We start from the raw sequence: 25,067 nt of genomic DNA, 5'->3' as shown, positions 1-25,067 counted from the left end.
TTAAGCGGTTGCCCCGAAATCTTTACAAATTATTTCTTCCCTTTGCGAAATCGTCCCGTTCGATTGACGCTGAAAAATTAGCCGTCTGCCAGCAGGCAGAACCACAAAAATGAATAAAAGGAAATCTTGTAAATGGCTGCGTGACCTGACAGCCCATTAAAAAGGTCACAGACGCGGCGCCGAGTGGCGGGGCCACTTTACCCTTACGCACGTGACCGGAAACCTTAAAAAATGAATGAAACTGTGAAAATGGAAACCGCAGGACGAACAGCCAGACGGAGGCCAGGTGCCAGTCCAGTCGCACAAAGCCTTCTGCCTTTTGTGCATTTCATTTTCGGGCAGATAATGAAGTTAATTTCCCAAACAGTCGGAGCCAAAATGTTTGATGAAGATACCCAGATGATTACATTTAATATTATTTTCATGATTTCCATGATTTTCACAGATTTAAGCAGGTCGCAAAGAAGTTTGCTTTCTTCCGATTGGAAAACTTTTAAAACGCATTAAGCCCGTTGTAATCTGCAAGGACTCATGGCCCAGAAGGCCGGATGCGATGTGCCCCATCCCGGCACATCCTTGCACATTTGAGGAACGTATTCGAGGCTCCGACAGCGTTTGCATATTAATAATGCGGGGCTAATATTTGAGTTTGATTTCGGACCAGGTCCTAACGAGCTGCGCTCCCGTCGCTCCCTTAGCTTCTGATTTGGCACGTGCCAGGTGCAGAGCTGGCCAGGTGAGGCCTGAAAGTTCATTTAATCACTGGCCGCTCATTAATTGCACCGCAAACATGGCTCATAACTGGCGCCCAACGGGTTGCCAGCACTCGCTCATTTGAATGGCTCTCACGTACCTGATGTTTTGGGGGCTGATGTTTTGGTACTGCTGACGTTTTTGGGGAAAGGGTTGCTGGCAAATGCCGCCAACAGCGTGCCGATGACAGAACTATTGTAGGTGATGAGCTCTGGGGCTTTCAACTGGGCCTGATGAGGGTGCACAACAGTTTAAAATGATTTAGGACATCGGACACAGTTTTCGCTGTAATTTCTCATTATTTATATTATTACAGGGTCCTATTTCGTTGGGCTGTCAAGTGCGTAGGCTAAAGCCACCAGCACACCCAGTCACCCACACACATAACGCCAACGCACACTCGCTGATGTTTGGCTCATTTCCGAATCACCTTCTGCGGTCCTTTGGTTTTTGCGAGGCAGAAACGCTGCGTATGCGTGATTTGTGTGTCTTATCAATCACGTCTAATGGAATTTCTTTTGCCTCCTTGCCGCTTTGGCGGTCCTTGCCGCGACTGTGACTCTTGAGCCAGGACAAAGTTCCTTAATAATTTATAATAAGTTGGCCCAGCACGGGACCTTCAAATTGAAAAGTTTCCCAATGTCGTTCGCCCCAATGACTTATGCGCCCATATAGCAAGACATTATCGATGTACTTTATGTATACGTATTGTTCTTCTTTCAACTTAACATTATGATTATGTAAACTCTAGACAGACTCCAATATCAGGGCTGCGTAAGGCTCCAACGTCAAGTTGCTCAGCGTGACGCTATCACTGTGATGAGAAGAGGGCAAAAAAAGTTAGCTTAGAACTTGACTAAAGAATGGAAGAGGAGACTTACCCAACTGTGGCCTTGGCTTGCGGATTGAGCAGCTTTATTTTGTAGCTACCACTGGCATATATGGCACTGGCTACGTCTATTCCAGAGACACTGGTGTCCAGCACATTGGCCACCAGCACGTAGGTGGGTTCCCCACTTAGATACCTCCTTATGGCCACCACATTGTCGCCCACATTCGCATATCGAGTGGCGCCCAACTGCAGGGTCTTGGACTTCCGCAGCTCCACCAACTGCTTGTACAAGCTTAAGTGGCTGGGACTCGTGGAATTCTCCGCCTTCACATTTACGGTAACATAGTTCGGATTGATTGGCAGCCAGGTGGAGGAGTTCGTGGAGAACCCTGCGTTGGCCTCATCGCTCCACTGGAATGGAGTTCTGGCGGGATCGCGAGTGAACTGCTCGTAAATATTCGAATTGGAATTGCAGGCCGCAGGATCCCGGCTGTCCTCCCAGCTGATGTCCAGGTCAGTCATTCCCAGCTCCTCTCCTTGGTAGGTGATGCTCACGCCGGGCAGGAACATCTGCAACATGTTCATCAAGTCGATGCGGTTCTCGCCGTAGCGACTGCCCACCCTCCGCTGGTCGTGATTACCCATCTGTAGATGGAGAACATGATGTTTAATTTTCAATAATATAAATATACAGCCCCTGGAATATGTCCTGAATCACTCACCACCCAGTTGGCTGTCTGTCCAGCCGGCATTTGGCTCAACCAGCTGTTGATTATCTTCACGAATCCCGCCGCATTGAGCTGAGTGTTGTTCTTGTCCCCATTGCCGCCAATAATAAACTGAAAGTTGAACGGCATCTGAGCGCCATTTGTAGTTCGATTACCATAGAACTGCATCACATAGTCCAGGCCCGAATATGTCTCCACCATGATAACTCGAGTGTCCCCACCGTGGATGCGTTGGTAATCATCCATCAGAGTGCGCCACTGAAACACCATCTCCACGGTTTCGCGCAGATCCTGCGTATAGATGTGCTTCAGATAGGAGGAGTCATCCGAATCATCGGTGTAGCCACTCAGCGGCTCGTCGGGATACCGGCCATCAGCGTCGGGCAACACCTCGAAGCACCACGGCACCGCGTCCATGCGGAATCCAGCCACTCCTCGGTCCAACCAGTAGGTGAGCACCCGCTTCATCTGGGCCACCACGGCAGGGTTGCGGTAGTTGAGATCCGGCTGCTTGACGGCGAACTGGTGGAGGTAGTACTGTTGGCGTTCTTCGTTCCACTCCCAAGCGCTTCCGCGGAAGGCTTGGAGCCAATTGGACGGGGGTTCCCTTGCCCCAGTCGTCGCATTCACGTAGCCATCGTGCCACATGTAGTAGTCCTCATAGCCTTTCTCCCTCTTGACAGACTTCTGGAACCAGACGTTCTCATCGCTCGAGTGGTTCGGTACGAAGTCCAGGATGATCTTGATGTTCCGCTTCTTGGCCTCCGCGATCAGTTCATCGAAGTCGGCCAAGGTGCCGTACTCCGGCTGAATGTCGAAGAAGTCGGATATATCGTATCCGAAGTCCGCCATGGGCGAACTGTAGATGGGCGAAAGCCAGGTGGCAGTCACCCCAATCTCCTTCAAGTAGTCCAACTTGGAGATGATACCCTGCAGGTCTCCAATGCCATCGCCATCGGAGTCCTTGTAGGAGCGCGGATAGATCTGATAGAATTGCGCCACTTGCCACCAATCTCGAGTGGTGTCCGTGGCTGTGGTGGCTCTCTCAAGGTCGACATCCACTGCGGCTGCTCTCCCAAGGGCGCAGTGAATCCCCAAAACAAGTATCGTTGCGATTAAGATTTTTAAACACTCCATGACTGACTGACCAAGTGAACTGGTGGGATCCCGCTTTTATAGACGGACCCCAGAGATTTTTGCACCGATAACTGCTCAAGTGCTTTGAATGACTTTATTGTGAGTATTTTATTATTAACCAGCTGTTGGATCATAGGGTGGGAACTCAACGGTTGTTTAGATAGATTCCCACTTGAGCCAGCCACAGATAAGCCCCCAGCACGGGAAGAAAACGGGTCTCTCCGTTGGTGACGTAGCTATAATATGAGGAGGTGGTCTCCAAGACCAGCGAGTCCTTCGGCTGCAAATACAGCGAGGTAGAGTTCACGATATCGCTGTAAAAAGGAGAGTTATTAAAAAATGGTTTTTATAACTGACCACAGAAATTGACCTACCCCACTTTGACTTGAGATCGCTCTGTGACCACAACAACTTTCAGCTGAGGTGGCAAGTCGGGGAAACTCTGCAGAAGATTTATGGTTTCTACTCCGTCGTAAATGTTCAAAAGGGTCAAATAGGTTGACTCACGTTCGAGATACCTGCGGAAATCAATTGTTATTGTCGAAGCCAGTGGAAATGTTTTATCTGTCACCGTTTAACGGCCAAAACAGCGTCGCTGAGGGCCTTCACTTCAGTTTTGCCGCGTTGAAGGGTCTGGGACTGCTTCCTCAACAGCCAGAGTTGTTTAAAGACGTTCAAGTGACTGAGGGGCTTCTGCCGCTCCAGCTCCACATTCACCTGCTTGTAATCCACAGCGATGGGAAGCCAGGTCCTGCTGGCGTTGCTGAACCCAGCGTCCTGGGCATCGGTCCACTGGAAGGGCGTTCGCTCCGGATCGCGGGAGTACTGCTCATAGATGCTTGGATTAGTGTTGCAGGCCGAGGGATCCACCGTGTCCTTCCACGAGATCCACACATTGGTCATGCCCAGCTCCTCGCCCTGGTAGGTGACACTGGCGCCGGGCAGCGTGGCAGTGAGCATGTTCAGCATGTCCACCCGATCCCTGCCCAACCGGGAGCCCACTCGGGCCTGATCGTGGTTACCCAACTGGAGAAAAAGTCAATTAGTTTCACATGGAATCTTTGTTGTCCCATGGACCACCTACCACCCAGTTGGCGGTGCGACCATTGGGCATGTGCTGCAGCCATTTGAGCACTGTTCCCTCGTAGGCGTGTGCATTCGATGAGTTGGACAGCTCACTTATCAGTAGAAAGTTGAATGGCAGCTGAGCGCCCTCCGTCGTCGCATTGCCGTAGTACTGCATCACGATATCGATGGGTGAGTAGGTCTCGGCCATTAAGATGCGGTCCTCGCCGCCGTGCTCCCGCTGGAACGCGTCCAGCACCGCTCGCCACGAATAGACCAGGTCAATGGTCTCCGGCTGATCCTTGGTGTATATGTGCTGCAGATAACCGTAATCCTCGGGGTCGTTGTCCCAGTCGTTTCGCGGCTCATCGCGATACTGATTCTGGGCATCTGGCGCTATTTCAAACACATGGGGTACTGCATCAATGCGAAAACCGGAGACGCCCTTGCCCAGCCAAAATCTTAATACGTTCTGCGAAAAGAAATCTTACCATTATACATAACTACTTCACTTGCGATGAATACTCACACTCATGGTCTCCCGGACCTTTGGGTTGCGATAGTTCAGATCCGGCTGCTTCTTCACGAACTGGTGCAGGTAGAACTCCTGACGACCTTCGTGCCACTGCCAGGCACTGCCCCGGAAAACGCTGACCCAATTGGAGGGCGGATGGCGATTGCCATTCTCCATGCGCCCAGGATGCCATACGTAAAAGTCCTTGAATTCTGGATCACGAGCAGCCGAACGACGGAACCACTCACATTCATCACTCGAATGGTTGGGTACAAAGTCCAGGATGATCTTAATGTCTAGGCTTTTGGCCACCTCCATCAGGTGCTCAAAGTCCGCCATTGTTCCGAAAATAGGAGCAATCTCAGTGAAGTTGGCTATATCGTAGCCGAAGTCAGCCATCGGCGAGGTAAAGATGGGCGACAGCCAAGTGGCCGTGATTCCCAGCTCCTTGAGGTAGGGAAGCTGCTCCGCGATGCCTGGGTAAACGGGTAAATCTTATTTTCTTGTACATACCTATTAAACCGCTCTCCTCACCATTCAGATCACCCACGCCATCGCCGTTGCTGTCTTTAAATGACCTTGGGTAGATCTGATAGAAGGCCGCGGTCTGCCACCACTTGAGGTCGGCGTCCTGTCCCCCGATGCCCACAAAATCCGCATGGTAGTTGGGAAGAACGCCACCACCAGGCGGTGTTTGATCATTGCGTCAGTCAGTCTATATTTATTACAGCGGTCTGATTAAAGCAGATCTGCTTTGGGCAGACGACAAATGCGACTGGCGATCGAATGCAAACAGTATTATGCGAGGCTTTCCGTATTTAAATTTCACAGAGTGTGGGAGAGAAGTGCATGGGCTTAGTTGGGGAGTAGGTATATTAATTGAGCATATTCCATGTGCATCAATGTGCATCGGGTGAAAATATTTGATTTTTATGAAAGCGATTGTTTCGTAACGAAGAAGAATATATTGCTTGAAGTTTTTCAGCCTCCCCAGCGAACCTCATTATGTTCTACGCCCATGAACAATATGCATGTATTTTATTTATAAACTGCGCACACGTTTGGTCGAAAAAAGAGAGCACAGAGCAGATCTGGTGAGAACATGGGCGCACCACGCTCAGTCGACAGTTATATGCGATCGCCGAGTTCGGGGAAAGGGGTACTTAGTACTTATCAGCGAAGACGTACAAAAGCATTAAGATTGCTACAAAAACATATCTAGTCCATTCCCATGGCGCTTTTGAGACAAAGCTCGCCCCAATAACCACGACAAGTAAAGCCTTCGCACTTAGTACAATGGTATAAAATAAACAGTTTTCCTAAAACAAGGAGTTTGTAACTTTCTTTGCGGTATGGAATTATCTACCCAAATACCCACATGAGTAAATCGGCAATTGGTTTCATGGAATGTTCGTCAACACCAAAGATAAGGGGTCACTTAGGAGAGTTGAATCATAAAGCTTTTAAAGTGTTTGTTTAATGCATCACGAGGGGAAGTTAACTAAGCCGTTGTTGTGGAGCGGAGCACAATGGCCTCGTGGGGCATGAGGGTGACACTGCCGGCGGACACCTGGTCGCCGACCTTCTTGATGGACTTCTCGGTGACCAGGGCGTACTGGAACTTGGCGGGCAGGCTGCCAAACACACTGGACAGGTTCACATTCTCGATGGAGTCGAAGATGTTGAACAGCGAGATGTAAACGTAGTCGCCGAGCAGGTGGCTGCAAAGAATGGTATTTGGAACGTTTAATTTGTAATTTAATTGCAATTAGAAGCAACACTCGCAATAAGCGGTGCTTTTGTACTAGTAGAAGAAAGTATAAATCGTGAACTCACCGCTTGACGGCCAGGACGTAGTTACTAACAGCCGTGACCTCGGCGGATCCATCCACAATGCTGGGCTCCTGCCGGAGTTGCTGCAGACGCTTGAACACGTTGAGGTGGCTCAAGGACACGCCGCGCTCGGTCTTCACGTTCCTCTGGCGATAATCCGTGGACACCGGCAGCCAGGTGCTCTTGCCAGTGGTGAATCCAGCCATCGTCTCATCCGACCAGTGCATCGGAGTGCGGGCTGGATCGCGGGAGTTATCCATGTAGTTGGACTCGTAGCCGTTGCAGGCCTGCGGATCCACGGTGTCTTCCCAGGACACATAGCCGTCGAGCATGCCCAGCTCCTCGCCTTGGTAGGTGATGCTGCAGCCGGGCAGAGTGAGCAGCAGGATGTTGAAGAGGTCCACTCGATCGGCTCCGAATCGAGAGCCCACGCGGTTCTTGTCGTGGTTTCCGATCTGTTTACGGGGGTTATTATTGGTTATTAGTCTTGAAATGTTGCTAATCGCTTGATAGCTTACCACCCAGTTGGCGCTCTTGCCCTCGGGCATCAGATTAAGCCAATTGTTAATCAAGTACTCGTAGTGATAGGCATCGGAATCGTAGTGCAGATTGCTTATCAGCTGGAAGTTGAACGGTATCTGGGCTCCCTCGGCGGTTTCGTTGCCATAGTAATGCATTACGATTTCAATTGGGGACCAGGTCTCGACCATCAAAATGCTATGAAATGCAAACATGATAACTAATCCCCTCTTTACAAGTAAGTCCAAGACTCACCGCTCATCACCGCCGTTGTCAGCCTGGAACTGCTCAAGGATTTGGCGCCATTCGTATCTGTATATAAGGAAAGCTTAATTGAGTTTCTGGTCATATCCGAAAGCATCCAAACGTACACCAAGTGCGGGGTCTCTGGCTGATCCACAGTATAGATCTTGTGGGTGTACCCGTACTCGTCTGGATCGTTGGTCCAATCGTTGCGGGGCTCATCGGGATAGTTTCCGTTCTCATCGGCCTCAATCTCAAAGGCATGGTAGATGGCATCCACGCGGAACCCGTCGACGCCTTTTTCCAGCCAGAAGCGCAGCACGTTGTTCATCTCCTCGCGCACCACGGGATTACGGAAGTTGAAGTCCGGCTGCTTCTTGTGGAACTGATGCAGGTAGTACTCCTGGCGACCCTCGTGCCACTCCCATGCGCTGCCGCGGAAGACGCTCACCCAGTTGGTGGGCGGGCGACGGGTTCCGTCCTCATTAAGGAATCCCGCGTGCCAGATGTAGTAGTCTTTATACTCCTCCTCGCCGGCAGCCGAACGGAGGAACCAGTCGCACTCATCGCTGGAATGATTGGGCACGAAGTCCAGAATAATCTTAACACCCAGCTCCTTGGCACGGGAGACCATATTCTCGAAGTCCTCCATCGTTCCGAAGAGAGGATCAACCGCCTTGAAATCGGAAATATCGTAGCCGAAGTCGGCCATCGGGGACTTCAGAAAAGGAGACAGCCAGGTGGCGGTTACACCGATCTCCTTCAGGTACTCCAGCTTCTCGGTCACTCCGTTCAAGTCTCCGATTCCATCTCCGTCGCTGTCCTTGAAGGATCTGGGGTAGATCTGGTAGAAGGAAGCAGTCTTCCACCAGGGCGCCGCGGCATCGACAGCCAAAAGGCCAAGGCCCAAAAGCAGGAACAAGCTAGTCCAAGTGGTCATTGCTAACTGTAAGTGGTATGATTGCAACCGCTCTCTTATATACGGCGATAATCTACAGGTCTTATCGTTTCTAACTCTGCGTTGCGAAAGCCACCTAGGGAAAATATATAATGAAACCTTTGACTCCAAAATAAAAATGGGAGGTATTTTGTACAAGTTAGATGCAGTGATTTAGTAACTTTTTACGATATTGATATGTGACAATAGTATGGGGACCATAATTCGCATATTTTTTTTGTGTTTTTTACCAACATGTTTACAAACATGTCTAAGTCAAACGCCAATAATTTAAAGAGATATATATATTTTTTATATTCACGGGTATTCCCCAAGTATTCATTTATTGAACTTAACTTATAATTTATTTGTTCCAGTAATGAAATTTTAAGTATTTGATAAGATTTTAATGTGTTCCAAAGCTGGTGACGCCCTAATGATGGACAGTGGTCTAAAATCAACGAACATCAATCGAAATTTCTGCATTAGCTCTATTATGACCTACACTCATAGAGTTTCAGTTATTGAATCATTCTAACCAAATCAGTTATCACAACCTTGAACCCCCCATTCACCCAATTTTATTGTCCCGAAAGACCAAGTAGGCCAATAAATTACTCCCCCCTGCGAAATCCAAGAACTCAGTGGCCCGATAAGATATGGCTATGCAGTTGGATTCATTTCCCAGCCAATCTGTCTCATGATCTTCGGGCGTGAGTTGGCCAAACAGCCGCAAATTTGGCCCCAATAAATTCCACAGCCTGCGTATCATTAGAAGCCATTGGTAGTGTCGTGCGATTGTAAATCTGCCAGCCCCTCGGAGCTAATCAGGAATAGTTTGCTATATGGTGGGTTTATCGCCACCTTATCAATGTGGGCGGTGTGCTTAAATAGAGGCACCTTATAATCCCTCTGGCCATTGGCAATCGATCGATATAGTGGGAGCCATGTTCAAGTTGCTGGTGCTCTCCTGCCTTTTGGCTTTGGCTCTACCTTCACTGGCGGAGGTTGGCTGGTGGAAGACGGGTCAGTTCTACCAGATATATCCCCGATCTTTTAAGGATAGCGATGGCGATGGCGTGGGCGATCTCATCGGTAAGTAAGCGGTTTGAAAGCTTTATATTTAGGCTTTAATCTTACTTCACCCTCGCAATCAGGTATTACGCAACAGCTACCTTACCTGAAGGAAATCGGCATTACAGCCACTTGGTTGTCCCCGATCTTCACCTCGCCCATGGCTGATTTCGGTTACGATGTGGCTGATCTTAAAGGAATTGATCCCATCTTCGGCACAATGGAGGATTTCGAGGCGCTACTGGCGCGCGCCAAAGAGCTGGACATCAAGATCATTTTGGACTTTGTGCCCAACCACACCAGTGACGAGTGCGACTGGTTCATCCGATCAGCCGCTGGCGAGGAGGAGTACAAGGACTTCTACGTGTGGCACACCGGCAAGGTGGTCAACGGCATCCGCCAGCCACCCACCAACTGGCTCTCCGTGTTCCGCGGCTCCATGTGGACCTGGAACGAGCAACGTCAGGCGTACTACCTCCACCAGTTCCACGCCAAGCAGCCCGATCTTAACTACCGCAACCCCAAGGTCGTTGAAGCCATGAAGGATGTGCTGCGCTTCTGGCTGCGAAAAGGAGCCTACGGTTTCCGCATCGACGCTGTGCCCCATGTCTACGAAATTCCAGCCGATGCCGACGGCAACTGGCCCGATGAACCCCGGAACGAGGATGTGAGCGATCCCGAGGACTACACCTACCTGCAGCACATCTACACCACCGATCAACCCGAGACTCTGGAGCTGGTTTACGCTTTCCGCGATGTGATCGAGGAGATAGACGCCGAGTTGGGCGGCGATGACCGCGTCCTGCTCACCGAGGCCTACTCTCCTCTGGACGTGTTGATGCAGTACTATGGAAACGGCACCCACCTGGGCTCCCAGATTCCCTTCAATTTCGAGCTGCTGGCCAAGATCAGCTACAGCTCCGATGCCTACCACTACTCGGAGCTGATCCACAACTGGCTGGACAACATGCCAGAAGGTCAGGTGGCCAACTGGGTGTTCGGCAACCACGACCAGAGTCGCATTGGCTCCCGCTTGGGCGCCGATCGCATCGACGCCTGCAACATGATCGTCATGGGCTTGCCCGGCGTGAGTGTGACCTACCAGGGTGAGGAGATGGGCATGACCGACGTGTGGATCAGCTGGGAGGACACCGTGGACCCACAGGCCTGCCAATCGAACGAGCAGGAGTTCGAGCGCCTCACCCGCGACCCAGTGCGAACTCCATTCCAGTGGAGCGACGAGGTCAACGCCGGATTCTCCAACGCCTCAGTCACCTGGCTGCCGGTCGCCAGCAACTACAAGTTGGTCAATGTGAAGAAGGAGCGTGGAATCGCCCTGAGCCACCTGAACGTCTACAAGCAGCTGCGAGCTCTGCGTGATGAGCCCACTTTGAAGCAGGGCGATGTCTCCGTAACAGCCATTGGTCCTAACGTGTTGGCCTTCAAGCGGTATGCTGGAACAGTCGTATAATTTACCCATAGACATGATCTTGACTTGATTTCCTTATTAACAGATCCCTGACAGGCTATAAATCCTACATCACCCTCATCAACATCAACGATGATGTCGAGTCGATCGACTTGGACTCCGTCTTCACCTCCATTTCCACACAACTGCAATATGTGGTGGTGAACGATAAGAGCGTGCGTCGCAAGAAGTAAGCACCAGACTCCACAAGACACATTTACCTACAAAGTACTAACCATTTTATCGTTTTAGCGACCTTACATTTGCCAACTCCGTGCTGCTGTTGCCCAAGGAAGCAGTTGTGCTGAGCACAGTGTAAACTAATATAATAGATGCTTAATAAAGAATAACAAACGAATTTTTTGATCGCACTACTTTCCTTACTTACTCAACCCACTGTGCTTATCTTTATGTTGGCCCCATGTCAAGTTGTATAAGCACTGATTAGAAGCCGCCCCACTGAAAGTTTTGAATAATGGTCTCGTAATTTATTGGTCAATTAGGCAATAACTAAATGCGTATGATTACTATCGAATACGTTTATTCCCAGATTAATCCATAGCGATAGCTAAAGCCAAAAGCCCATATCTTGAGTGGGTGTCTATAAAATCTAGGTGTGGTAATTGGCACTCAAAGTTCGGGTTAATATATTTCGAAGTTCTGACAGGAACAGAACTTATCTTTATGGGGGACCCCAATGGCATTCGATACTGATTAACACGAAGAAAACAAGTACTTATTGAAACAAAAAAATAAGTACGGGAAGTTATGCCAACCATCGTAAAACGACTGCTTCATAGGGCATGAGAATGATTCTCGCTGACAGATCTGCTTTTTGCCTGTAAATTGTTTTAAATAAGTTAAAAGTATGGAAAACAAGAAGGTAGAGAACACTTACCCCGGATAGTGTGTAGAGTAGGCTGTGGCCAGCACATACTCGTAGGTTTTGGAGACCAGCCCATCGAGGATTTCAATATCGTTGCCCATGTTGACCAGAATTCTGTACTCCTCGCTGATCTTGTTTGTGCTGTAGGATATCTGAGCTTTAGACAAGCTATAGAAGAGGAATGTCTTCACCTACCGAATGATCTGTAGAACTTGCTTCGTCACCGCCTCATAGGAGAAACCCCCATCCTCTTTAAACGCCATAAAAGCGGCACTGCTCTTAAGAGCTTGAAGACCCTTAAAGATGTTCAGGGAAGATCTGGAAACCCCGCGCTCAGTCTGCACATTGTACCTCTGATACTCGGGGCTTAGTGGCAGCCAGGTAGACTCCCCATCAGAAAAGTCGGCGTTCTTTCCAGCTGTCCACTGCATTGGCGTGCGCTCTCCATCGCGATCCTCGCAAGAGTCGCCGGTGCACTCCACGTCCACGTTGGACATGCCGATTTCCTCGCCGTAGTAGGTCACCGAAGCTCCTGGCAGAGCGTTCACAATCACATTGAGCAAATCCACTTTGTGAGCTCCCATACGATCAGCCACTCTTTTGGTGTCGTGATTACCAATGACCCAGTTGGCCGTCTGGTGCTCCTTCCACATGGTATTCATCCAGTAGTCGATGGATCCCACAACATCCTCCGCGGTTGAGTAGCCACTGAGATACATCAACTGGAAGTTCATGGGCAGCTGGGTACCGTGATGGGTGCTGTTTCCGAAATAAGCACTCAGAGTCTCCACGGAAGAATAGGCCTCGGCGAGCAGAACCCGTGATTCGCCTCCATTCTGCGCTCGATAGTTATCCAAAAACTCCCGCCACTCGTACATGAGATCCACCGTGGCCGGCTGATCCTTGGTGTAGATGTGATCGTGGTAGTCGTAGGCGTTGGGGTCACTACCCCAACCGCTAACCGGTTCATCCGGATAGGAGCCGTCTGCATTGCGGTGCTCGTAGATGTGTGGAACTGCATCAATACGGAATCCATCGACTCCGCGGTCCAGCCAAAACTTCAAGACATCCAGCATGTGCTCTCTAACCATTGGATTGGTAAAGTTTAGATCCGGCTGCTTCACCTGAAACTGGTGCAGGAAGAACTGCTGGCGCTTTTCGTTCCACGTCCACATGGGTCCGCTGAACACACTGACCCAATTAGAAGGAGCCTCTCTTTCACCAGTTTCCTCGTTTAGCTTTCCGTCGTCCCACACGTAGAAGTCGTCGTATCCATCCTCGCGATTCACGGATTTTTCAAACCACACGTTCTCGTCACTCGAGTGGTTGGGTACAAAGTCGAGGATGATCTTTACGCCCAACGACTTGGCCTCCACTATAAGGGCATCGAAATCGTCGAGAGTGCCGAATATCGGATCGATGTCGTAGAAGTTGGAGATGTCGTATCCGAAATCCGACATGGGCGAGGTAAAAATGGGCGACAGCCAGGTGGCCGTGATGCCTATTTCCTTGAGATAGCCCAACCTCGAAGTAATACCTTTCAGGTCCCCGATGCCATCGCCATCGCTGTCCTGGAAGGAGCGCGGATATATCTGGTAAAGCGAGGCGTTCTCCCACCAATCGATCTCCGCAGCTCCCCCTAGGGAAGTGCAAATTGAAAGGAGAACCGCTAGGCCGAGATGTGCCCACTTCGGCATTTCGATAGCTTTTGAGTGGGCCAAACTCAATTTGCTAATACCAATTGCCGGCCATGTAGCGATTGTGCAGCCGATAAGGCACAATTGCACCGGCTGGTGCTGGTAATCTATCAGTTTTATCGCATATTTGCTAGATTAAATAACAGGGGACTGGTCTTTCCCGCACCCAATAGCTCTCTTTTTTATTGCATATTCCACTAGGCGGCGAAATGTCGTACAAGTGCAAGAAAGTACGAATGTTAAAGATATGAATTGATAATCTCAAAATATCTTGACATTTTTATAGTATTGTAAAGTGAAATGTAAAAGGAAATACAAGATTTCTTGAAAAGTATGTTAAAAGGGTACCTTTGTTTTTTACACCATAATAAAAATCTAGCTTACTCTTTGGTCTTTAAGGTCAACATTGTATTTAAAACATATCCAACTGTAAAAGTTCGATTTTATTAAAACATTTCCACCGTTTTATGGCACAGATTACACAAAAGATAATAACCTAAATTGTTCGTAGAATTCTTGCTCCTACTCTAGCTGCAGTTTAAGGGGTTGTTTTTGTATTTTCATGATAAGCTTTGGAATGACACTTACTCATGAAACCACCTGTGGTATTTACATTGACATTCAAAAGCGTGCTAATTCATTTCTTTTAGCCTTGCAACAGAAGATGATTTAACATTAAAGCAAAAGTAATCTCAAAAGGCAAGGTACAATACAAGTGCAATGTTTGGATAAGCTATAAATATAAATATATTTAATTGACAATTATACTTATAGTTAACTATTAAGGTAAAGGGATATATGTATAAAAGAACTAAAAACTCTTTTTTAAATTACTTAAATTAATAGTAGTGCAGCCTAGTGATTTTAACCAATAATATCCTCTTTATCATCGGGAACGCGTCCTTTACCTATTACATACTTCTAAACGATTTTGGAATAGTGAATCAATAAAATATACAAGTTACAACGGCTTGAATCTGAAATTAAAATCTGGAACTATTTTATTCGAAAAGCTTATCTTGTGGATTTTGACCTACGCTGATACTGACAGTAGTTTAGATATTATTGCAACAATGATTATGTATTGTCACGCGATTAAAATGCCCCCAAAACTTCCACAAGGTTATCTTCAAACATTTCCACAGTATTGTTAAGTGTTAATTAATCACAATTTTCCAACTTGTTTGCTTGTAGTTGAAGAAGTAGGATTTGTCTGTTGCTCTTATCAAGTGACTAATGCCCACTTCAAAGCCCTACCATAACAAAAACAAGAGAGAACGCTAAATACGAGTGCAGCGACTATTAGATACCTGTTACCCACAAATACACAACAGCAAGACATCTGTGTTAGACATGGAACAAGGGCTACACCAAGCCGCGGAAGAATTGCTTATAACTTTTTATGTAAAAATTAATTAATTTTATACATTGCATTTAATAAAATACCATTCACAATCATGGTCGCCATCGTAAAGTGCGTTTCCCACCGAAAAAAACCGAGTGGAAATTAACTTACTTTAGATGTATTAGCGTCTCTTAGAACATAAAATCTTTGTCTCAACTTTCTATCTCTTTATTTCCCACAATCTCAATAATAATCATAATAATAATATCAATGTAGATAATTTTTTGCCGAACCTAGTATACCCTTTTACTTTACTATACTATACACATAATTCAGGAAGATATTTGTCACAGAAATCGGTATTTTTCCAGCAATCAAAAGACATTCGGGAGTGGGTTAATCGCTTTACGTAAAGCTTCGCTGGGAGTACGAAAACAATGACAGCTTCGGTTCGACATGAGCACCCTGAGAACTCATGGGAGCTGTTTGCACAGCAATTCAAATGGCCACTCAAAATGGCCAGATCTCGATAGAAGCCACCTTATCGACCGGTATAAAAGGCGCTGTCAGCTCTCCAGCCCGAACAAAATCGATCAAAATGCGCCCGCAATCAGCTGCGTGTCTATTCGTGGCCTTCGTTGGCTTCGTGGGAGCCACCGAGTGGTGGGAAAGTGGAAATTACTACCAGATCTACCCGCGCTCCTTCCGGGACTCCGACGGAGACGGCATTGGCGATCTGAACGGGGTCACCGAAAAGTTGCAGTATCTGAAAGACATCGGCTTTACGGGCACCTGGCTGTCGCCCATTTTCAAGTCACCTATGGTGGACTTTGGCTACGACATTTCGGACTTCTACCAGATCCAGCCCGAGTACGGAACCATGGAGGACTTTGAGCGCATGATCGCTAAGGCCAAGGAGGTGGGCATCAAGATCATCCTGGACTTCGTGCCAAACCACTCCAGTACCGAAAACGAATGGTTCACCAAGTCGGTGGACAGCGACCCCGCCTACAAGGACTTCTACATCTGGCACGATGGCAAGATCAACAACGAGACCGGTGAGCGGGAGCCGCCGAGCAACTGGAACTCCGAGTTCCGCTACAGTGCCTGGGAGTGGAACGAGGTGCGCCAGCAGTACTACCTCCACCAGTTCGCCATCCAGCAGGCCGACCTCAACTATCGCAATCCGGCGGTGGTTAACGAGATGAAGAACGTGATTCGCTTCTGGCTGGGAAAAGGAGTCTCCGGATTCCGCATTGATGCAGTTCCTTACTTGTTCGAGGTGGACCTCGATCGCTACAACCAGTATCCGGATGAGCCTTTGACCAACGACTCCGTGAACTGTCCCGACCCTGACGACCACTGCTACACCCAGCACATCTATACACAGGACATGCCGGAAACCATTGACATGGTGTACCAGTGGCGTGAGTTGGTGGATGAGTTTCATGTGGAGCACGGCGGCGATCAGAGGCTTTTGATGACGGAGGCGTACACCAGCTTCGAAAACATCATGACGTACTACGGAAATGGAATTAGGAATGGCTCCCACATTCCCTTCAACTTTGACTTCCTTACCAGTATCAACAACGCCTCTAAGGCCGGAGACTACGTAGATCACATTAAGAAGTGGATGGACGCCATGCCCGCCGGCGTTTATGCCAACTGGGTGCTGGGAAACCACGACAACAAGCGAGTGGCTTCCCGATTTGGTGTCCAGCGCACCGACCTCATCAACATCCTGCTGCAGACTCTGCCCGGTCACGCGGTCACCTACAATGGAGAGGAGCTGGGCATGACCGACGTCTGGATCAGCTGGGAGGACACCGTGGACCCGAATGCGTGCAACTCCGATCCCGACAACTACTACGACCGCTCCAGGGACCCTGAGCGATCTCCTTACCAGTGGGACGCCTCCTCCAAAGCGGGTATGTATTTATCCATAATTATTCGGTGTAATATGAAAAAGTGACACTGGTAGGAACCAAAACATTTGGTTGATTACGTTGCACAGATTCCGAAATCATCCCATAGAAGGGCTATATGATCTTTCTTGACAAACAAATTTGAAAGTTATTTGAAAGAAAAATGATAGGTGTTTAAGGTGCATAAAATAACTAATCCATTACATTTCATGGATAAGCAAAACATTTGTGATACGTTGATTGTCTGAAAACTTAGCTTATTAAATACCCCTAGTAGCATTGACATTGCAGTTATTATTATTATTCTTATAGTTATTATTCATATTCCACTTATATGTATCATAATTAGGCTTCACCAGTGCCGATCACACCTGGTTACCAGTGGCCGATGACTACAAAACCAACAACGCCCTGCAGCAGCTGCGTGCTCCACGTTCCCATCTGCAGATCTTCAAGAAACTGGTGCGCGTGCGCAAGGAACCATCTTTTCGCCAGGGAGAACTCAACATTCAGGCAATCGACGACGATGTGCTCATCTACTCACGGTTGGTCTAGTAGTCTTCAAAAGAATGCCTCGATTACTAAATGCTTCTCTTTCAAATAGTCAAAAGGAAGGCAGCGATCTCTATGTGATCGTTCTCAACTTGGGCAGCACCTCCAAAACCTTGGACCTGACCAAGTATTACGGACTGGGCAGCCAGGCGGAGGTTATCACCACATCCTTGAGCTCCCAGTACATCGATGGCGATGTTATCAAATCTTCGGAGTTCGTTGCCAATCCCTATGTGGGCACCGTCCTTGTGGCAGTCTAAGCTAGTTTTATTCAAATAAGTGACAATAAAGTAGCGATGTTAAATAAAGTGTGAATTATACATATACTTAACAAGGTTTAAAAAGGCGTCGCCTATGAGTATGCAAAAGTTTATTTACGTACTATCGCGTACAAGCCTTTGCTTCATGCGCAGATGCAGACCATTTTCAGACTTCAGAGTCATGGATGCCGACAAAATTGGATCATACTTATGGATGAGAGCATCACGCTTCTTCTTCTCCGCCGGGGGAAGACCTAGAGTTGTACTAATATAGCCATCCTTAGAAACGAGCTCATCCAGAGCTGGCAGCACCTCAAAATTTCGAATGATTTTGGACACCACAGTCTTGATCTCAAGCAGTGCGAACTTCTGTCCAATGCAGTTCCGGGGACCAGCACTGAAGGGCACGTAGTCAAAAGGTCCTGGTTTCACCCGGTCGAAGCGGTCCGGTTGGAATTTGTGAGGATCCTTGAACACACGGTCATTGTATCCCAACATGAGGAGGCCCAAGTTCAACGTAGTACCCTTCGGCACAGTGTCGCCATCTAAACATAAATCCTGGATTACTAATAACGCTTAAATGTGTGCATTAGCTTTACCAATCACGTAGTCCTTCTCAGTAAAGCGACCAATGAAGGGAACACTCGGATAAAGACGTTGCGCCTCCTTTATAAACAAATCCAAAAGTTTCATTGTGGATATCTCCTGGAAAGTGGCATCCCGACCAAGTCCAGAAGCGCCCATTACTTCGCACTGCTCGTTAAATAATTTTTTCTGCAACCCGAAAGTAATATATTAATCGATCTAATTCGTGAACTAGTGATTAAATTGTATACCTGTTCATCTGGATGTCGGGAAAGTAAGTAGACTGCAAAACCAACGGCAGATGTAGTGGTGTCATGTCCTTCAAACATAAAGGTGGAAACTTCTTCGTAAAGCTCTTGAGAAGTCAGAGGACGTCCATCCACTGTGGATGATAGCAGAGTGTCCAAAAAGGCCATTTTCTTGCGGGAGAACTCATCAGGTTTGATAGCTGAGTCAAGCCCTGACTTTCGAACCTCGATTCTCTTTGCTATTATCTCATTGGTAAAGTCCTGAAGGGTTTTCAGAGTTCTTGTATACTCTGGGTATTCAGGAGCAAAACGAAAAAGGTATTCGTTGCGCTTCCACGGACTGAAGGCTCTCATCTTGATGGTGTAGGTTATACTAAAAGTAAACAAAAAAGAGTAAACAAAATTATACGTAATATAAAATTATTTACTTCAGATAAATAAATAGTTTCCTGTATATTTCGACTGTTTCATTTTATACGCTTAAGCGTATTTATATCTTATAACACATATCCCATAATACATACTCCTTAAAGGCCTGCACAACTGACGAACTTCGGTTCTCCATGGCATTGATAGACACACCCATAGCTGTATCGCAAATAACGTCCAGAGTAAAGTAATGTGCCTCTTCCTGAAAGTCGAAGATGTTGCCTCCGTCTGCCACCTTCTTTAGCTGATCTATGAACTTTGTGGAGTTCTCGTTCATGACCTCGTGAAAGTCCTGCAGGATGTTGAAGTGGAAGGCAGGTGTTATCATCTTGCGGTGTTTGTGCCATTTGCTGCCAGTACTGGTGAGGAGACCCAATCCCAGCCAGGGATGAGTGAGATCATATACATCAGACTTGGATATCAGGGTATTACTGCTAAGTATAAACTGAGACAAAGCTGCATTGTACGATTTGCGAAATAACCTGGTTACACTCACCTCCATGTATTTGGGACTAGTGACCATTATATTAGAGTAGAAGCCTATCCAATAACGAAAATTATCCTTGTTGTACTCATGCCACCAGCCAAAAAACCGGTTCAAAATCTCTAAAGGCCGCAGATAAAATAAATCATATCAATTTTAGTTGCTCAACAATTAGATAGAAGTCGTAGACTTCAATTTCACGACTGATGAATTTCACAGGGAAGAATTAATAAATTAGTCACATCTAAGCGGCACAGACCTTTAGTCTATTAAAATCACACAGACTTGACCAAATAACGATTAAAGTCTCGGCGTTATTATTCCTAAAAATTAGTTATGTGATCAGACACCTAGCGATGTTATCAAAAGGGGACTTTGATCCCCGGTCACTTTGAGATTTGTCTAGACTGTCACATGGCGCACTTACCTGTGGGAGTTTTTCCCATCTGATGAGCATTGCCCACCACAGGCAGCATACTTGGCCCCTGGAACTTGTTCAGCATTCGCTTTCGCCGCAGTAGTCCAAACTCGAAATAGGTCACCAAGAACAGTGGAAGTGCAAGAAAAGCGCACAGTACGAACCACATTTTGAATGCGACCACAGACAACCGATCGGTGCAACGAGTAAATCGGATTTGAGCAGAAACCTGATGTCTCTCTGCTGAAATACTTCAACCGGCTGCGGCAGACAGTTCTCAGTCTCTCGCCCTTTGTATCTCACCAACAGTAAAGAGCCCATTATCTCCTAAGTTTTAAACTCATTTATGTGCATTCAACAAGACTTTCCATTATGCTGCGACTTAGTTTCTTGATAAAAATTTTATTTATAAATGGTTACATGTGTGGAAACTAACATTTCAAATTGTTTAAGCTTATTAACATAGTCTGAATAATCCAAAGATTAAAACGAGTTGGTCCGTTTAAGTGTGTTTGTATTTGTTCTACTTCGCCTTATTAACAGCTCCCCAATAATTGTAACTGTGTGGAACTCAGACCTAAACAAAACCCAGCTAAGGAAAATTCAAGCACCAAACTTAACAAAGAGATCAATAAAATGGCACTTTACTGCCTTTCCTTCAGTCGAATATATAGACCGTTTTCGGATTTCAGAGTCAGCACAGCGGACAAAACAGGGTCGTATTTGTGACGATATGGATCGCGCTTCTTCCTTTCGGCATCGGGTAGTCCTATGGTGGTGCTTATATAACCATCCTTAGAGACAAGCTCATCCAGACTAGGAAGCACCTCGAAGTTTCGAATGATCTTGGATACCACGGTCTTGATCTCCAGCAGTGCGAACTTCTGACCAATGCAGTTTCGGGGTCCAGCGCTGAAGGGGACATACTCGAAAGGTCCCGGTTTCTCCAGATTAAAGCGCTCGGGTCGGAACTTGTGGGGATCCTTGAACACCTTTTCGTTGTAACCCAACATCACGAGGCCCAAGTTCAGTGTGGTTCCCTTGGGTACGATGTCCCCATCTATAAAGCCAGTCTGTTATTCAAAGCGTACTAAATGGATATAAATAATTGTTACCTATAACATAGTCCTTCTCCGTAAATCGTCCAATGAAGGGCACGCTGGGATAAACACGCTGGGCCTCCTTGATAAAGAGGTCCAAGTACTTCATTTGAGATATGTCCTGGAAGGTGGCATCGCGACCCAGTTCAGAATTACCCATTACTTCCCGTTGCTCCTCAAATAGTTTGCGCTATAATAGAGTGGGAAGTTGGACATATAAACATCTTCGTACCAAGCGATTTACTGAACCTGTTCATCTTGATGTCTAGAAAGCAAAAAGACAGCGAACGACACTCCAGAAGTGGTAGTATCGTGTCCTTCAAACATAAATGTGGAGACCTCTTCGTACAGCTCCTTGGAGTTCAGGGGACGACCGTCGATAGTGGAGGACAGCAGGGTGTCCAAAAACGCCATTTTCTTGCGCGTGAACTCATCTCCTGCACTGGTCGAAATTGCACCCGATTTGTGGGCTTCGATGCGCTTAGCGATGATCTCGTTGGTAAAGTCCTGGAGGGTCTTGAGCGTCCTGCTGTAGGCCGGGTAGTCCGGTGCCAATCGATACAGCAGTTCATTGCGCTTCAGCGGGTGGAAGGCTCTCATGTTAATGTTGTAGCACATGCTAAAAAGGGTGGAGAATCATAGCATCTGATGGTCCAACAAAAGTTGTATACTAACTCTTTAAAGGCCTGCACAATGGACGAGTTGCGGTTTTCCATGGCATTAATGGACACACCCATGGCTGTGTCGCAAATAACATCCAGGGTCAGATAGTGGGCCTGATCCTGAAAGTCGAAGATATTGTCCCCAGCAGCCACCGTCTTCAAGTGCTTGATGAACTTCGTGGAGTTCTCGTTCATCACCTCGTGGAAGTCCTGCAGGATGTTGAAATGGAAGGCTGGGGTGATCATCTTGCGATGTTTGTGCCATTTGCTGCCAGTACTGGTCAGAAGACCCAATCCCAGCCATGGATGTGTTAGTTGATAAATGTCGGACTTTGTGATCAGCGTCTGACTGCTGAGTATGAACTAAAGAGGTATGAAAGTATTAGAATCACCATGACTGTTTAGAATTCGCTGCAAACTCACTTCGAGGTACTTGGTGCTAGTGACCAATACATTAGAGTAGGTTCCAATCCAAAAGACAAAGTTGTCTTTTCCATAGCGGTGCCACCAGGAGAAAACCGTGTCGAGAATTTCTATATAGACATGAGAAAAAGCCTATTAGTAGGCGGATCGCGTACCAAAATCGGAATTCCATAGGTTTTCACTGTTTGTGTTTGGCACGCGATTTTCAGTATTCATTAGTGCAGTAAATTACAGGGGTACATTACACAACACAAATACAGGCCTCGGCATTATAGTTGCGATTCTCGACCTAGGCTACAGTTAGCCCATTTGTATAAGTGCCAGTAGCCCCATTAACTGATAGTTAACACCCTTGTTTTCCGGTCGTAAAGTCGCTGGCCCAAAATAACCTTACTGGAATAGCTTCGCCGCTGAGTAGATACGATGCGCAGTTACCTCAGTCACAACGCTATTCGAGATGGGTAATTTTAGGTGTGTCCTCTGCGTTTCTAAAACAACGACTTTTCCGAGTTCTATTGAAAACCAACCTGTGGGATTCTTGCCCATTTGATGGGCGTTTCCCACCAGCGGCAGGCCGCTGGGGCCTTTGAACTTGTTAAGCATTTTCTTCCGACGGAACGTGCTCAACTCCAGATAGGCCACCACCAGCAGCGGCAGTGCCAGAAAAATATACAACACGAACCACATTTTCGATCGCGAGTTCCAAGACAACCGATCCGCCAGCGAAACACTGGAAATATGGGGGCTATCTACGCTGGCGGTCGGTTTAAATACGAGAGATTACAGCCGGATTCCCGGTCTCTTGCTCTCTTTCCTAACGTTTTTTGAATCCAACTATAGGCTCCCGAATATAAGTAAATATTTTGGTGCCTTCAGCATGACTTGCCGATTCAATATCAGGTTTCTTTTAGTTTAGCACCCTGTTTAATCGTTGGATGAGACGGAGAATCTTCAGTTTTCGAGACGGCTGTTAAAAGTGTAACAGTTTATTTTTTTAAACTGTAGCATACAATGGGATAAAACAAACTTAGATAAAAATTCGCTCAAAACAAGAAAGCGAAATCCGGAGCATTAATGAACACATTATGTCTGATGAATGCTTTCAAGATTACTCTTTCGGAAGTTGAAGAGAACAAAGAGAGTGTCTTCTTACCTTATCAGCAGCAAGCTTCAAACTTTGTAGAAATCACAAACCCAAAGTAAACTTTACTAGAAATCTACATGTCAAAAATGCAAAATTATTTAACACTTGTCGGGTGTTTCGAGTATTACATTTTGGTTACTCAGCCATAGTGCGCGATTAGATTTCAATTTAAGTTTACGTATTGAAATATGTAGCACTTTTGTTCATACAGTGAATTTCTATTAAGGCGCAAACTACCCTTTTGCAGTCGATCTGTAAATAAATAAAGGCACTTCTTTTCAAATCCATATAATATATTTTTAGAGTTTTGCCTGGAAATAAAAAAAAAACTTTTCTACAAAAGTGAAAATTTAACTTAAAAAAATGTTTAAAAGATCTTGTAAGTCATGTCGCCGCTGACATCGTTGATTGTGTAAAGTATGCTGGCCACAATCTTAGTCTGAAACATGAGAGAATGCTATAGTCGAGTTCCCCGACTATCAGATACCAGTTACTTAGCTAGTAACCCACTAGTGAGAGTGGGAAAGACAAATTTTAACATTTTTTGGATTATGGGCAGAAATTGGGAAAAAAAATGTAATATGGAAATAAAAACAAGAGAGAACGCTATAGTCGAGTTCCCCGACTATCTGATACCCGTTACTTAGCTAGTGGAAGTGCGAAGAAGGTCTTCTACACTGAAAGTTTTTGGCGGTTTGTGGGCGTTAGAGTGGGCGTGGCAAAAAGTTTTTTGGCAAATCGATAGAAATTTACAAGACTAATACAAAAATGAAAATATATCAAAACATTTTTCAAAAGTGTGGGCGTGGCAGCTTTTGGCGGTTTGTGGGCGTTAGAGTGGGCGTGGCAGCATGATTTGACAAACTTGCGCTGCGTCTATGTCCCTGGAGTCTGTATGCTCAATCTCAACTTTCTAGCTTTTGTAGTTCCAGAGATCTCGACGTTCATACGGACAGACGGACAGACAGACGGACGGACAGACGGACATGGCCAGATCGACTCGACTATTGATCCTGATCAAGAATATATATACTTTAAATGGTCGGAAACGCTTCCTTCTGCCTGATACATACTTTTCAACGAATCTAGTATACCCTTTTACTCTACGAGTAACGGGTATAAAAATGTTCAAAAAACGGTTGGTTTACCAAGTTTTTGTTGATTTGTGGGAAAAAGTTTATAGCAAATCGATAGAAATTTACAAGACTAATAAAATAAATTAAAATACATTAAAACATTTTTAGAAATTGTGGGCGTGGCACGCCCACTCTAAAGCCCACAAACCGTCCAAAACTGCCAAGCCCGTAGTCTTGAAGATGTGTTGAAACTCTAACGCCTTTAAATTGTATTTTTTTCCTTGCACGTTTTTATCGATACGCCAAAAAGAGTGTTGAACTTTTTCGCTCGCTCTCCCCCCTACCACTAACGGGTATCTGATAGTTGAGAAACTCGCCTATAGCATTTTCCTTTGTTGTCCTTATACATACATATGTAGTAATCAATTATAAGCATTATCAACTAAAGCTTTCTCTGTTGTTTTATTTTTAAATGTTATTATATTTCATATGCCAATACCTATCGCTACACCAAACACCTCTAAAATCGAATTACTTTTTCAGAATATTTGATTCAAAAAAGGTTTTAGGGGAGGAAGTTCAATTATTTTCTGGATAGATAGTAGATAGATAGTATTTGTTCTGTTGTGATTACTATATTGAACCGCTTATCGATCCATTAGCTTAGCTCGCTTCTGGAAACCTTACCCGAAAATTTTCCTATTCGAAATTATAACTTGTTAAAAATTTT

The 25,067-nt window shown here is 46.4% G+C and overlaps 7 protein-coding genes across 7 annotated transcripts; 2 read left to right on the top strand and 5 right to left on the bottom strand.

The window, feature by feature from the left end:
• Positions 1 to 1,425: 1,425 nt before the first annotated feature.
• Positions 1,426 to 3,468, bottom strand: LOC6528599 (maltase A3). The gene is made up of 3 exons (XM_002089606.3): positions 2,308 to 3,468; positions 1,635 to 2,230; positions 1,426 to 1,567 (listed from the first exon to the last, which is right to left on the bottom strand). The coding sequence occupies exons 1-3, from the start codon at positions 3,448 to 3,450 to the stop codon at positions 1,501 to 1,503; spliced, it is 1,806 nt and encodes a 601-aa protein (XP_002089642.1). The 5' UTR covers positions 3,451 to 3,468; the 3' UTR covers positions 1,426 to 1,500.
• Positions 3,469 to 3,525: 57 nt separating this feature from the next.
• Positions 3,526 to 5,805, bottom strand: LOC6528598 (maltase A3). The gene is made up of 6 exons (XM_002089605.4): positions 5,564 to 5,805; positions 5,045 to 5,505; positions 4,535 to 4,987; positions 4,022 to 4,476; positions 3,825 to 3,968; positions 3,526 to 3,764 (listed from the first exon to the last, which is right to left on the bottom strand). The coding sequence occupies exons 2-6, from the start codon at positions 5,426 to 5,428 to the stop codon at positions 3,596 to 3,598; spliced, it is 1,605 nt and encodes a 534-aa protein (XP_002089641.2). The 5' UTR covers positions 5,429 to 5,505; positions 5,564 to 5,805; the 3' UTR covers positions 3,526 to 3,595.
• A 679-nt stretch (positions 5,806 to 6,484) lies between these two features.
• LOC6528597 (maltase A3) lies at positions 6,485 to 8,581 on the bottom strand. The gene is made up of 5 exons (XM_002089604.4): positions 7,753 to 8,581; positions 7,637 to 7,693; positions 7,381 to 7,579; positions 6,866 to 7,317; positions 6,485 to 6,750 (listed from the first exon to the last, which is right to left on the bottom strand). Exons 1-5 carry the CDS (start codon positions 8,562 to 8,564, stop codon positions 6,531 to 6,533), a joined length of 1,740 nt encoding a protein of 579 aa, XP_002089640.1. The 5' UTR covers positions 8,565 to 8,581; the 3' UTR covers positions 6,485 to 6,530.
• An 898-nt stretch (positions 8,582 to 9,479) lies between these two features.
• LOC6528596 (maltase A3) lies at positions 9,480 to 11,461 on the top strand. The gene is made up of 4 exons (XM_002089603.4): positions 9,480 to 9,656; positions 9,719 to 11,084; positions 11,150 to 11,293; positions 11,356 to 11,461. The coding sequence occupies exons 1-4, from the start codon at positions 9,509 to 9,511 to the stop codon at positions 11,420 to 11,422; spliced, it is 1,725 nt and encodes a 574-aa protein (XP_002089639.1). The 5' UTR covers positions 9,480 to 9,508; the 3' UTR covers positions 11,423 to 11,461.
• Positions 11,462 to 11,576: 115 nt separating this feature from the next.
• On the bottom strand, positions 11,577 to 13,701 carry LOC6528595 (maltase A2). The gene is made up of 3 exons (XM_002089602.3): positions 12,185 to 13,701; positions 12,002 to 12,130; positions 11,577 to 11,942 (listed from the first exon to the last, which is right to left on the bottom strand). Exons 1-3 carry the CDS (start codon positions 13,684 to 13,686, stop codon positions 11,870 to 11,872), a joined length of 1,704 nt encoding a protein of 567 aa, XP_002089638.1. The 5' UTR covers positions 13,687 to 13,701; the 3' UTR covers positions 11,577 to 11,869.
• Positions 13,702 to 15,608: 1,907 nt separating this feature from the next.
• Positions 15,609 to 17,834, top strand: LOC6528594 (maltase A1). The gene is made up of 3 exons (XM_002089601.3): positions 15,609 to 16,959; positions 17,306 to 17,501; positions 17,561 to 17,834. The coding sequence occupies exons 1-3, from the start codon at positions 15,630 to 15,632 to the stop codon at positions 17,766 to 17,768; spliced, it is 1,734 nt and encodes a 577-aa protein (XP_002089637.3). The 5' UTR covers positions 15,609 to 15,629; the 3' UTR covers positions 17,769 to 17,834.
• LOC6528592 lies at positions 17,758 to 22,872 on the bottom strand. The gene is made up of 12 exons (XM_039371815.2): positions 22,645 to 22,872; positions 22,118 to 22,227; positions 21,708 to 22,057; positions 21,282 to 21,651; positions 21,048 to 21,222; positions 20,578 to 20,992; positions 19,942 to 20,183; positions 19,527 to 19,636; positions 19,126 to 19,475; positions 18,605 to 18,974; positions 18,368 to 18,542; positions 17,758 to 18,313 (listed from the first exon to the last, which is right to left on the bottom strand). Exons 1-12 carry the CDS (start codon positions 22,802 to 22,804, stop codon positions 17,883 to 17,885), a joined length of 3,258 nt encoding a protein of 1,085 aa, XP_039227749.1. The 5' UTR covers positions 22,805 to 22,872; the 3' UTR covers positions 17,758 to 17,882.
• Between the last annotated feature and the right edge of the window lie 2,195 nt (positions 22,873 to 25,067).

This window comes from Drosophila yakuba, chromosome 2L (assembly GCF_016746365.2).
Source record: "Drosophila yakuba strain Tai18E2 chromosome 2L, Prin_Dyak_Tai18E2_2.1, whole genome shotgun sequence".
NCBI lineage: Eukaryota > Metazoa > Arthropoda > Insecta > Diptera > Drosophilidae > Drosophila > Drosophila yakuba.
Note: the sequence above shows the minus strand (reverse complement) of the source record. Positions and strands in the feature narration are given on the sequence as shown.